Raw genomic sequence first — 13277 nt, forward strand, 5'->3', positions numbered from 1 at the left:
CACACACACACACACACACACACAAACACACACACACGAGACAGAGAAAAAGAGACTCAAGCACAAATACTCAAATTATCTTCCAAAAAAAGAATGCACTGATGGTAACCTCACCCACTAGTATGAAGTTCATACTGTACCATGGTCCATGAACTGCCACTGCCAGTATTACTATAGAATTATGGTGGCAACTGTACCTAAAGAGCTGTACAGAGAGCAGAGTGAACATAAGCCATGTGCCCTGTGTGCTTATCAGCAAGAAAGACGGGGATATATTATCTTCTTCTAAGTCTTGAAATTTTCCTGGCAAAGGGACAATGTATAAAAGATTTCTATAATAAGCCTAAAATAGACAGCCACAATAAGAATTTTCACTGATGCACCATCCTGGATAGTACTAAGTTGAAAATGTGGGGTAAGTTGAATTCGTAGCCTTGAGCATACCATGACCTAGCAATAAAATGAGATACTACAATTGTAATTTTTAAACAGCAGGATGGCCTGGTGGCCAGAGGCCCTAAGCTGATTGGTGAGACAGGAACCACATCATGGGAAGGCAGTGGACTGCCTGTGGAAGGGAATTGGGTTGGCAAGAATCTGAGAGATGCTGACTGACTGGAAACTGGAGCAGGCTTCAGCCTCATGCTCTCTCATGCTCTCACTTACTGACCCCAACTTCTCTTTGCTTTGCTTTCCTCCCTAGGGCACTGTCAAGAGTGCTGGTCTTTAGTTCCACCAGTATCCTAGAGTCACAAGATATGGAGTCTGCATTAATGATTGGAGTCATCCCTGTGCTGTATTCAGTGGCAAGTGACAAATCTAGCCACTATGCTGGGCGGACACTGTGGTTGGGACTGATCTCAGTATACAGCATGGTGCTGTATGTGGCCCGGATTCCGTGGAACCAAATCTACAATGATTTCAAATGCCATGGAAATATCACTTACCCTTGTCTTATAGAGTGCTTTGAACAACTGTTTGCCATTTCTGTTGCAGAAATGTGGGGATATTTCTACTTCATCTGTCTAACTTTCTTCTTCCTCATGGAATTCTTCATGGCTCAGATTCGGCACAAGCACTTCAAGATAAAGGTGAGGTCCATGCAGAAGACAGACAGCACACGGGAAGTGGAGAGGGGCTCCACGGAGACAATCAGGAAGCTGAGCCCCGCTCAGAGAATATCCTACCTGAACTTAAACCAGGAAAAGGACCTATTGTATTTTAATCTCCTCCACTTCCTCCTGCAGGTCAGCATCCAGGTTGTATCTTTTTGTGTGCTCACATTCAAACACCTACCCATGATGAGCCAAGACAACATTTGGTGTAGCACTAATGGCTGCCCTGGACCCTATCACTGCCTGATTTGGGAGCCATCTGAGAAGCTCCTGTCCATCTACACGCTTAGCATCTTCTCTATCATAGTCATCCTCCTCGGCACAGGCTCCTTTCTACACAGCATCTACCATTACCTGCTGATGTCCCACTCAGCTTCCAAGATTTGGAATTCTTGACATTTATGACAAACAACACCTTTTTTACCCCATACCAAGTATTTTGGGTTCTTCCCGAATTTTGTTGGGGGCAGGATCGCCTCTTCTACCCTTCTTTAGATTTTCATTTGAAAACAATAAAATTTTGCTGTTCTCACCCCACCCATCCCCTTTTTTTCCTTTAAGAACAGGCTGGGATCATCTAACTCTAGATGTAAAACCAACCCACGCCCACAGCTGACTACTGGCATTAGTGCACACCGACTCGTCTCCTCCACACTGCTACCTATAAGGTGGCTTCATCACTCTTATGGGTCCTAGGATGATGGGTAGCTAATAAAGACCAACTGTAGTCAGCAGGGGAAGCCAATTTTAAACTTAGGTCTTTCAGTGCCCTAGTGTGTATAAACCCCCTGGAGCCTTAAGATGTCAGCCATTCACTGGGGTCAACTGAACTCAAGCTCTGTGTGGCTGAAAACTATAGGCTGTTTTTACTGTGAATTCTGCTGAAGAGGAGAGCAAGGTAAACAAGTGGAGGCACTGTGCCAGAATATGGGAACACCCCTGCAAGGTCAGTCAGACACACAAGATCCAGGACTCCTAGTAACTTGTCCATTGTGATCTTCTGGGGAAAGCTCTCAGCTGAAAGGTGAACAGGGCATGCTGAACAAGACTTCTCATCAACTTTCAAGTCATGTTCCCCAACAGGCAAGGCTGGATCTACAGGCTGATCACTGTGTTTGCATCCCTTAAGTAGGCAGAGCTGGAGAGCAGACCCAGTGCTAGGACCTGGGGAGACCACAGGGAAGAAGGAGGAGGAAAAGAGTAGGGCCGAGAGAATGGCCAGGAGACACACTGGATGTGAGCTGGCGTGAAAAGCCATTATAAATTGATATGAAAACTCTTAACATGCCAAGTGTAGAAGATAAAATTTTCAGTCACAGTGCTCAGCTTCCTGAGGTATGTTGGATGGGTTTTTCGAAATGTGACACAAACTATAATTCTCTGGGAAGAGGGAACCTAGACTGAACAATTACCTCCATCCACTTAGCCTATAGACATGTCTGTGGGCATTTTTTTTAATATTAATGAGTGATATATGAGAACTCAGCTCTCTGCGTATGAGAACTCAGCTCTCTGCGGGCAGGTGCCACCCCTAAGCAGGCGGTCCTGGATTATGTAGGAATGGAAACTGAGGGAGCCACCTGAGAGCACGCCAGAAAGCAGTGTTCATCCATGATCTCTGCTTCAGTTTCTGACTCCCGGCTCCTGCTTGACTTCCTGTCCTGGCTTCCTACAATGATGAATGGCGAGGTGGAAGAGGAAGCCAAATAAACACTTCCCTCACTAAGCTGGTTTGGATGGGTGTTTTATCACAACATCAGGATGGTAAGACATGAGGTAACCTAAATCTATTTGTTTACACGGGGCATCTGATTCTCCGCATTGTTTTCTCTGTAAAGCCTATCCGTTGCCACTAGATGGTGGTTTCCATGAACATTAACTCAACAAGGCCACAACAAGCTATAAAGCAATAAGGACCTGAGTGCAGACCTGGGACTTCCTGGCCAACCAGTCTAGCTGAATCAATGAGACACTCTGTCTCATAAAATAAGGTGGAGAGTGATTGATAAAAACACCTGACATTGAACTCTGGCACATATGGTTGCGTGCATGCACGATGTACATACACACACCATCTCTAGTCACTTTATAGGGGATATTACCCAAGATAACCGGAGTGAAGAAAAATGAGAGACAAGGAAGCTCTGCTTATGCTCCACTGCGTTGGCTCTGCTATCCAAATGCTATCCAGTTTATAAGCTTCCCTTCCTGGAACCAGACTTCAGACTTGCTTAACCAGCTTCCAAAATCATCACAAATACGTAAGGCAATGTCTTTTTTTTTTTTTTCCTTAATCTTCCCCTCTTTGTCCCTATGTTATCTTTTCCAACTAAATATCTATTCATGATATATGGATGGATGGGCTTGACTCTCCCCTCTTTGTAACTGTGGTTTGTCAAAGAGTGTTACTACACTAAATCAAATGAAGGCCATTAACACATCTCTAACAGACACTGCAATTTTCTTAAGAACCAAGATGGGAAAGGAACTGTTCATTTATTCCTTCTTACACAAAAAGTAATTCAAATAATTCATCCTAACACAACTGAAACATTTTAATGGTAAACAAGTAATATGAAATCCAAAGAATTTTCTTGGGTTTAATTCTCATCAATTCGCTTTTCTTTTTGTACTTAAAAATTGTTGAATGCCTTCTAGAAATAAAGTTTATATGCTGAATTAAAAATGAGGTTGCAGTTCTATCAGTTAGGGGGCTACTTAAAGAATATCCCAGAATGGGCATGCAGCTAAAATAGTAGAGTCGTTGATTTTTTTTTTTCAGTATGCACAAAGCCCTGCTGCAATCAATTTGTAGCACTGCATAAAGTAGGAGCAGCATATAACTATACACAAGAAACAGAAACCGAAGTATTAGACATTCACAGCCACCCAGCAGTACTAAGACCAATTTGGACTATATGAGATCGTGTCTGCAAAAGAAGTGTCCCAATATAGTAACAGCTACCTCAAAGATTCCTGGGCAAGAAAGGGAAAGAAAAAGAATTAAAGCAACCTAACTAGCATATAGAACCTTTCCAGAGAGAACATAGGCGGCTTTTATTCAAAGCAGAGAGTACGTAAGAGGTACAGTTCAAGTAGACAGCACTAATAATAATCAAGTAGAATCCCACTAACAAGAGCAACAATTTACTAAGCACTTTACCAAGAACGATCCTACAAACTCCCACTCTATGACCACAGAAACCTGGTCATAGAATTATCATTTGTGGAAAACTGGTGTTCTGAGAAACAGCACAGCCATGATGGAGAAAGAACATGCACAATGCAAACACAAAGAAGCATAAGCACCAGTGGAACAGGAGCAGGATAAGACAAACAAAAGAATACATAGGAAACAGTAGAATGAAGACACAAGAAGCAAAATTCAGCAAGAAACACAACAACCAGACAAACACACCAGCACTAAATCTGGGAACAAAGGATAAGAAATAATCCCAGCTAACTCAGAGAGAAAACACAGACCAACTCCAAGAACACTCCATGCTCAGTTTATAAAAATGGGATCCAAAGGTGAAATGAAAACCTACCATACTTTCTTAGCAAACTATAATACACAGTCATTTCTCCTCAAGACATTGGATCAATATGAAGCAAACAAACAAACCCGACAAATCACGGGCACTGGAGAGATGGCTCAGTAGTTAAGAGCACTGACTGCTCCTCCAGAGGACCTGGGTTCAAGTCCCAGCACCCATATGGCAACTCACAATTATCTGTGACTCCTGTTCCAAAGAATCCAATACCCTCATATAGATACACACACAATCAAACACCAATGTACATAAAATAAATCAATTTAAAAACAACAACAAAAGTTAAATCCCACTGAGACGAACAGCTTTCAAATAACAGTTCTGACCAATGAGGACAAGACCAACTGGATTGGGATTTTGTTACTTGGGACATTTTTGAGTATATGGTGGTGGGGGACGGGGACGGGGACGGGACGGAGACGGGGTCAGGGACGGGAGGGCACGGGGAGGCAGTGATTGTGGTCATGGTTGTGGTGATGGTGGTGGTTGTTTAAGCAAGAACCTCTGTGTGGTCCTCCAACAAAATTACAAAGTTGTATGGATGGATGTATGGATACATCTATATAATACCCTTTCTAATATATAAAAAATTAAATTCGCTGAGTAAAACATCATTTAAAACTACACTGTGACCCAGCTATACCACTCCTAGGGACATACCTAAAGGATTTGACACTGTACTACACAGATACTTGCACACTCATGTTGATTGCAATGTTATCCCCAATACCTAGAAAATGAAATTAACCTAGATGCTTATCAACTGATTAATGGGTAAGGAAAATGTAGTAGATTCACACATCAGAATTATTACTCAGCTGTATAGAAAAGGAAAATCATGAAATGCAGGCAAATGGATGGAACTGAAAAAATACTGAGTGAGGTCATCCAGGCTCACACATTCTCTCTCACATGGTGTTCCGAGCTTTGAATCTTTTGTTTCGTATGCTTAATTTAGTCTTACTTCTTATTCTCCTTCACAAGATGTCCATCTTACAAAAACAGTACTGAGACAAAATGAATTATTTTTAAGTGAGCTGCATAAAACAAAACGCAGTAACTTCAAATGTACATCTTTCAATTTAAAGAAAAAAATCAAACAAGGAACATTATTCAGGAATTTCTTTTTTGAAACAGTAAGATGGCATTCTTCAAAAGTATCATATCCTGGGGGCTGAAGGGATGGCTCAGAGGTTAAGAGCACTGGCTGCTCTTCCAAAGGTCCTGAGTTCAATTCCCAGCAACCACATGGTGGCTCACAACCATCTATAATGACATCTGGTGCCCTCTTCTGGAGTGCAGGTGAACATGCAGGCACAATACTGTATACATAATATCGTAAATCTTTTTTTTTTTTTTTAATCACATGCTAATATACAGTGTTATTGATTTCAGGCACCTCAAAAATGCTAAATGAATCCTGTATTTATGAAAGTATATATAAGTAACTATGTGTACGTGTGGAAAAAAGATGTGCAAAAAAACCAAGTGAACAAGAATGCACACAACCTACATTCTTAGAAGCTCTAGATTTAAAGAAGTTTATTGAAGGGACTGGAATGGTGGCTCTGTAGTTTTAAAAAATGGCTGCTCTCCCAGAAAACCCAAGTTAAATTCTTGGCACCCACATGCTGGCTCACAAGCATTTGTAACTCCAATTCCAAGGGAGCCAACAACCTCTTCTGACCTCCAAGGGTACCAGGCACACACATGCTATACACATACATGTAGACAAAACACTGGTACACATAAAAATAAACAGATGATCAAGAGTATAGAACATGCAGAGAGTTAATATCAAACTAAAATGTGCAGGCAAGAATGAGACCCTATCATTTGCATTTTTGGTTCACTGAAGGAATCAAAGTCTACAGATACAGAAGAAATAGTAACTTGAAAAGATCAAGCTGACTGCTAACTCTCAAATTTTAAATCTTAGCAAACAATTTAAAGATGCTGATACTTTCCAGCTTTTAAGAAAATAAAAATAAATTATTCCTAAGACACCCGTTTCTAAAGATCCATATGAATTAGTGGTTTCACCCTGTCACTATCAATCTGTCCAGGTGTCCAGAAAAAACATGGTGACTATGGAGTCTCCTGGAAAAGGTGTTTATGTGTTCTTGTGAGGTTATGTTAAGCAGACCATATAAAGGGAGAAGGAAATAAGACTATACACTTGATTTTCAGTATAAAAGACAAAAAATATTCCGAAAGAGCTATGTGTCTGGCAGCATCTGTTCAAATATAGTTCTGTTCAAATTCAGAACCTGATAGGACTCACCTATGAGTCTCTCATATTATCATCATAATGCCCATCCTAATTTTTAACTGATATAATCATTTGCTTTCCCACGCTCTACATTATGCATTATAAAAATTAACAGCCCAAAAGATCATCAGCTCAGCAACTTCTTATACTCGAGGATCACTCACTCATTATACAAAACAATAATAAAATTAAGGATCTCTTTGCACTTCCTTGAATATAGCTAAGAGAAAACTGGGCCCTTACTCAGTGAATGTTTTCTCTTGTCAATGATGTAATAGTTTCTCAATTTATCCCCACACTATGCCATCTTTTAGGGACTATAGCAAAAAACTTACACCGACTTAGAAGACTAAGTAGATAACAAAGTAGTAAAAAGCAATGAAGAACCTAGCTCAGGAATGTAATATTGGAAACAACATTTCATCAAAAGTTGTATAAATGTGCTCTGACTCTCTCACCCCAGTGAGTCGCACTTGGCTCCCGCTCCCCTCCTCACCTTTCCAGCTCAGCTATCTTCTTATCTTTGTCATTCTTCTCATTTTCCACCTCTTTCAAGATTTCCAACAGGCGGTCAACTTCTGTTTGGGCCTTGCTGGATTCATCTTTGTACCTGGCAATCTCTCTCTCCAATTGCTGTATTCGGTCACTCATCTCTGGACTGGCTCTGGCTTCCAATGTTGCTTCATGTGCCTATCCAAAAAAATGTTTTCAAAGTCTAGTCAATACATGTACAATGGCAGTGGGCAAACCATGCCCAAAGAACTATTTATATTTCAACGTAAATAGATTATATCAACTATTTAAATGGCTAATCTTCAATTTCTAATGGCTTTCTTTGCTTAAGGATAATATAGTGAAAAAGATTAGTAATAAATTATAGGAATTATTTTAGTTTACAAATGGATTTCTTTTAAAATATACCATTTTATCTTGGAATATTTATTTTGAAGCCAAAAATAAGCATAACCCAACTGATGCTTCAGAGTTGAGTGAGATTAATGAAGGCATTGGAGGGCTCTAAATTTGGTCTTACTATTCTTTCATCATTAATGCTAAGACTTAGTTCCTTAGGCCATAACTGTATTTCTTTCTCCTATATGTGGCTCTATCAAATGTATAAATTATATGGTCCACGGAATTTAGAATCATATGGATACAACTAGTTGCTGTGAAAATGGAGCTAGGTTAAGAAAGTAGGACTTTTAGCTGGGTATAATGGCCTTTAATCCCACTACTTGGGAGGCAGAGGCAGGTGGATCTGTGTGAGTTCAAATCTAGCCTGGTCTACATAGTGAGTTCTAACACAGCCAGAGAGCTACATAGTGAGGCCCTGCCTTGAAAACAACCAAAACAAACAAAGAAAAAGAAATAGCTGCTCTCAAGTATATGTTGCTAAAGTTCAGGAATTTATGAGATAACCTGCAACTCACAAATGGAAGTTAGAAAGCAAGACTGCCAGGCAGTGGTGGCACATACTTTTAATCCTAGCACTTAGGAGGCAGAGGCAGGTGGATCTTTGTGAATTCGAGGCCAGCCTAGTCTATAAAGCGAGTCCACGACAGCCAAAGCTATACAGAGAAACCCTGTCTTGGAAAAGAGAGAGGGGGAAGGAGGAGGGGGGAGGGAGAGGGAGAGGGAGAAGGAGAGTAAGGGAGGGACGGAGAGAGGGAGGGAGACCCACTCTAAGAATCAGGACCCTGTCATTAAAAGGCACTACTAATGTCAATATATCTTAAGAGTATGCTGAAAATTCCATAACTGAAAATTAATTTTGAAATTATTCATTGTAATTTTCTGAATATCTAAAATCTGAATATCTGAAAATAGAAACATAAGGGAAGAGACTGATTTGACCCCTGGCTTAAAGGCAAAGTCTATCATGGGGAAGAACAGCTGGGGCTCCATTCATGTTGGTGAGAGCTGGGAGTACACAGCATGACCCGTTACATGTTGGGGACAGACAGGAAGCAGAGAGCTCAGTTACAAGTATAACCTGGCTAAAACCTAAGGGTTCCAGTGACCTACTTCTGCCATCCAGACCTCACTTCTATATGGTTCTGTAACTGCCAAAGCAGTACAGTCAGCTGAGGACCAAGTATTAAGTAGATTGCAGCAAACCAAGATGTTCCTTCTCCCAAATTTCTAAAGCCATGTGTATATAATGAATAAAAAGATAAAGACTAAGACAATGAATTTTTCTTATTCAATAAGCAGAAAAATGTATCATATCTCTTAAACTATTTCAAAAATATTATAGAAACAGATAAATTCTCCAAAAAAACATTTTAGAAAAATATGACACTAAGTAAATGAAAAAAGTTTGTGTAAATTGAGTTAAATCTTTCATGAAAATATTCACACTACATTTGTGAGAGTGCATGCTTCATCAAGTTCATTTCTTTAAGGTTCCAAACCCAGTGAGGGAAAATTTCAATCTCTTCAATGCTTACTACCTAACCTTTAAGTTACTTGTGAAATATAATTGGAAACAACTATGCAGGTTTGGGAAGTAAACAGAGATCACTGTTCTCCAACTGTCTGAAATTAGTTTGTTTCACATTGTTTTGTCAGATTTGTAGTTGAAGAAGAGGGAAATTCTTGCATTGATCTCCTGTCTATCTCATAGACAGGAAAAAGCTACTGCAACTCTTTTAATACTCTTTTCCTAACAGCAAGGAAGAAAAGGACAAGAGCTATTTCACAGAATGCTCACTATAGTTATATATCAAGAGGAGAAATAAAAAGAAAGAAAGAAAGAAAGAAACTGAAGCTGCAAACAAAAGCAGGATGAATAAAGCCAGCCTCATTGTCCACATGCACACAAAAGATAATGAATAGGAACTAGGAAACAAAGAGGTTTGGGTAAGGGTAATAAAAGACAAAGACATACGAACAACAGCTTCTGACCAATGCTACTCCAGTAAACCCAACTACACTTAACTATAGCTACTGCTCATGCTCTACATATTAAGTATTAAGTGTCCTGGGGTTCAGACAAGCTAGGGCATCCTAACTTTGAAGTTACTTCATGGAGAGGTCCTCTATACGCTAAACTCTGTGATTTACTAGACGTGACTGGCTATGTGTCTATTTCCTCTAAGAGAGACTTTGAGTCTCTGAAGACAATGGACAGCTCTATATTGTCCACCACATCCTCATGACCTACTCTGTTAACTGACATACGACAGAAACTCAATCACTTAAATGAATTTCTACAATGCACTCAAAATAATTTGTATTTGATTTAAAACAGACAAGAGATGTGAAAGATGATAGCAGTTAAGACTTCTTGCTGCTCTTCTAGCCGACCAGAATTCAGGTTCCAGCACCCATATCCGGTAGCTCACAAATGCCTATAACTAGAGTTCCAGGAAACCCAATGCCCACATGCAGAGGAGTGTCAATTCAGAACATGGCTGCTCTGGCAAGAGGTCACATCCAAAGACTTTCCAGGTCTGTATGATCCAGCTAGAATACAAACACGACTTTAATCCAGGAGACAGGCAAGCAGATCTGAGTTCAAGGCCAGCCTTGTACAGAGCAAGTTTCAAGTAAAGAAAAGCTTGGGTCCAAAAGTAGTGATACACACATTTAGTCCCAAACAATGAAGGTAAAGTTAGTTTGTGGAAGGAAGCACCAGTGTTTGAAAGATGTCTAATTGAGTGGCAGAAAAAGACAATGACAAATCAAGAGTAAGATCTGACAGAATAGGACACGCTCAACTCTCACAAGAAGAGAAAGGAAAGGGAAGCTACTTAAGGGGCAAGGCAGAGAGAGAGGAGGCAGTTCTACTGGGACAGATGTGCTGAGACAGGCTGAATGACAGAACAAGGCAGGCACGGGTGAAGACAGAATGAATAGATCACCTTGGAGAGGAGTTTGAGCCAAAACAGCTGAATTAAACCAGGCAGCCCAGAGTTCAGTAAGAACAAGAAAGGATGAGCTTATTCAGTAGTAGTCTCAGAGGAGTTAAACGTTCTAGGCCTAGGTTAGATTGTACGGAGGCTAGAAGCTACCAGGACCAGGCCGAGGTTAGCAGGCAGAGGCAGTCAGCCTCAAAGGCAAGGGTTACCTCAGGAGAATGAAAGTTCCTGTTACACCCATCTTTCAGCCTCTGCAAGCACCCACATTCACATGCGTTGACACACAAATATACACATTGAAAACAATAATAATTTTTTAAAAGCTTTTAATCATGTGTGTGTGTGTGTGTTTGTGCATGTGAATATAGGTGCCCATGGAGGCCCTCTGGAAACCCTGGAACTGGAATTACAGGTAGCTGGGAGCTTCCTGATGTGGGTGCTGGAAGCAATACATGCTTTTAACTGCTGAGCCATCTCACCAGTTTAAAATATATTTTAAAAGTAAAATAAAATAAAACAGTCCACAGGAATGAATGGCAGAAAAAGAAGAATGATTGGGGAAGAGGAGGGCAATGACCAGTAACTAAATAGAAGTGCAAGGTTATTAAGCATAACTCAGGAGCCGACAATCGAGAATAAATAACCACTAACAATAAGCTCCCTCTGCTACAAGGAGGAAAAAAATATTATTAACCTCCTATTAATATCATAGCAAATTTTATATCAGATACATTTATATCTAAACTCTGCTGGGTTCATTTATACTTTAAAATGCAATTCGATGAATATTAAATCACACTAAAGAGTTTTGAAACATGATTTTAAAAAATATATAAAGTCAAGAAGAGAGAGATTTACCAACTCAGGGTTAGAAACATTTATTTAAGACAATTTTACGACGAGCATGATGGCATACACTCCAGCACTTGAAAGGCAGAGGGAGACAGAGCTTTGTGAGTTCCAATCCAGCTTGGGCTACATAGCAAGCAGGACAGCCAGGGTTATATAGTGAGAGTATGTCTTTTAAAAAAATGAATTAATTAGTTAACTTTGCAAATAAAGTAGGATATTTAATTCAAGATGTAAACTTCCGACATGAAGCACACATCTGTAATCCCAACACTCAGAAGGCAGAGGCACAGGTATAAGTTACTGAAGCAAGTTACTGGCCAGCAAAGGCTATCAAGGCCCTCCCTGTCTCAATAAATTAAAAAATAAACTCAACCAAACAAAAATACTGTGAACAGAAGAGAAACCCTCTCACTAGACACAGAATAGTCTTCAACAACATTCAACATCCACTCATGGTAACAAGCCTTAATAGACTAGGCCGTAATAGGCACAGGAAGTACTTCTCTCAACTCTCTAAGAGTTATATATAAATACTATCCTATCCTAAGTGGAAAAAACCTCAAAGCATTCTCACTAAAATCAAGAATAAGACAAGAGTATCCATTCTGCATTACAAGTCAACAAAGTACTTGAAGTCCTAGACACAGCAATATGACAAACAAAAGAAAGAAAAGGGATACAAACAAATCAAACTGGAACTGAGCTGGGAGTCTCCTCTCAGCTAGCCAGCTTTCATGGTGCACTGCAGGTTACTAAGAGAAAAAAAGCACTGGTCTCATCCAGCTAAGAACCCTAGGAACTACAATACCAACCTAACAAACAAACAAACAAACAAACAAACAAAGCTGGACGCAGTGGCACACACCTTTAATCCCGGCACTCTGGAGGCAGAGGCAGGCAGATCACTGTGAGTTCAAGGCCAGCCTGGTCTACAAATCGAGTCTAGAACAGCAAAGGCTACAGAGAGAGACCCTGTCTTGAAAAACAAAAAACCAACCAAACAAACAATACCAACCTGCCAGGCAAGATAAATGCCTTGGTGCAATAGTGACACTATTGTTATGGGGCAGCCAAGCCCTATCTGATTGGTTTTAGGGCCTACTATACAAAAGTATTCATGCCTAATGTTATAAACATAGTTAAAGAACCCAGTGGTAAGAGGAACTTAAACTCAAGGGTTAACTTAGAACTGCTGTTTAGCTAAGTTAACATAGTACCAAGCTGCTATCTAAATACCTCTGATTATACCCATATACAAAGACAACTGTCTGTCTTAATCAGAGAAACTTCTCTTTGGAATGAAAGATGGCAAAATAAAAAAAGACTTTCACTTTGCTTGGTTGCTCACGATACTAAGAAAAAGTACTCAGCCCTCAACAAGACACTCATACCACCCTCCTCTCAGGCTCAAGGAACATTACAGAAGAGAAAGTATAAAGACTGTAAGGGCTGGGACATATAGAGAAAAACTACAAATGCTGTATTGTGGGCATGATATAGTACATCTCACGTAGCAGTGGCTGCCAGCAGTGGTCCTCCCTGAGATTGGCTTGCTGTTGACAGTCAATCACAAACTGTAGAAGCCCTACCTGATCCTGATGAACTATGATCTACTGATGGA

General features: G+C 40.2%; 1 protein-coding gene across 10 annotated transcripts in view; it reads right to left on the reverse strand.

Moving 5' to 3' along the window:
* The window catches only part of Erc1 (ELKS/RAB6-interacting/CAST family member 1), a 259649-nt gene that overhangs the window by 163362 nt on the left and 83010 nt on the right, over positions 1-13277 (reverse strand). For all 10 annotated transcript variants that reach the window (XM_051155233.1, XM_051155234.1, XM_051155230.1 and 7 more), the window contains one exon: positions 7438-7631. In XM_051155233.1, the coding sequence (XP_051011190.1) occupies positions 7438-7631 (194 nt within the window). The remainder of the gene's footprint in view (positions 1-7437; positions 7632-13277) is intronic.

Source organism: Acomys russatus, chromosome 13 (assembly GCF_903995435.1).
Source record: "Acomys russatus chromosome 13, mAcoRus1.1, whole genome shotgun sequence".
Taxonomy (NCBI): Eukaryota; Metazoa; Chordata; class Mammalia; order Rodentia; family Muridae; genus Acomys; species Acomys russatus.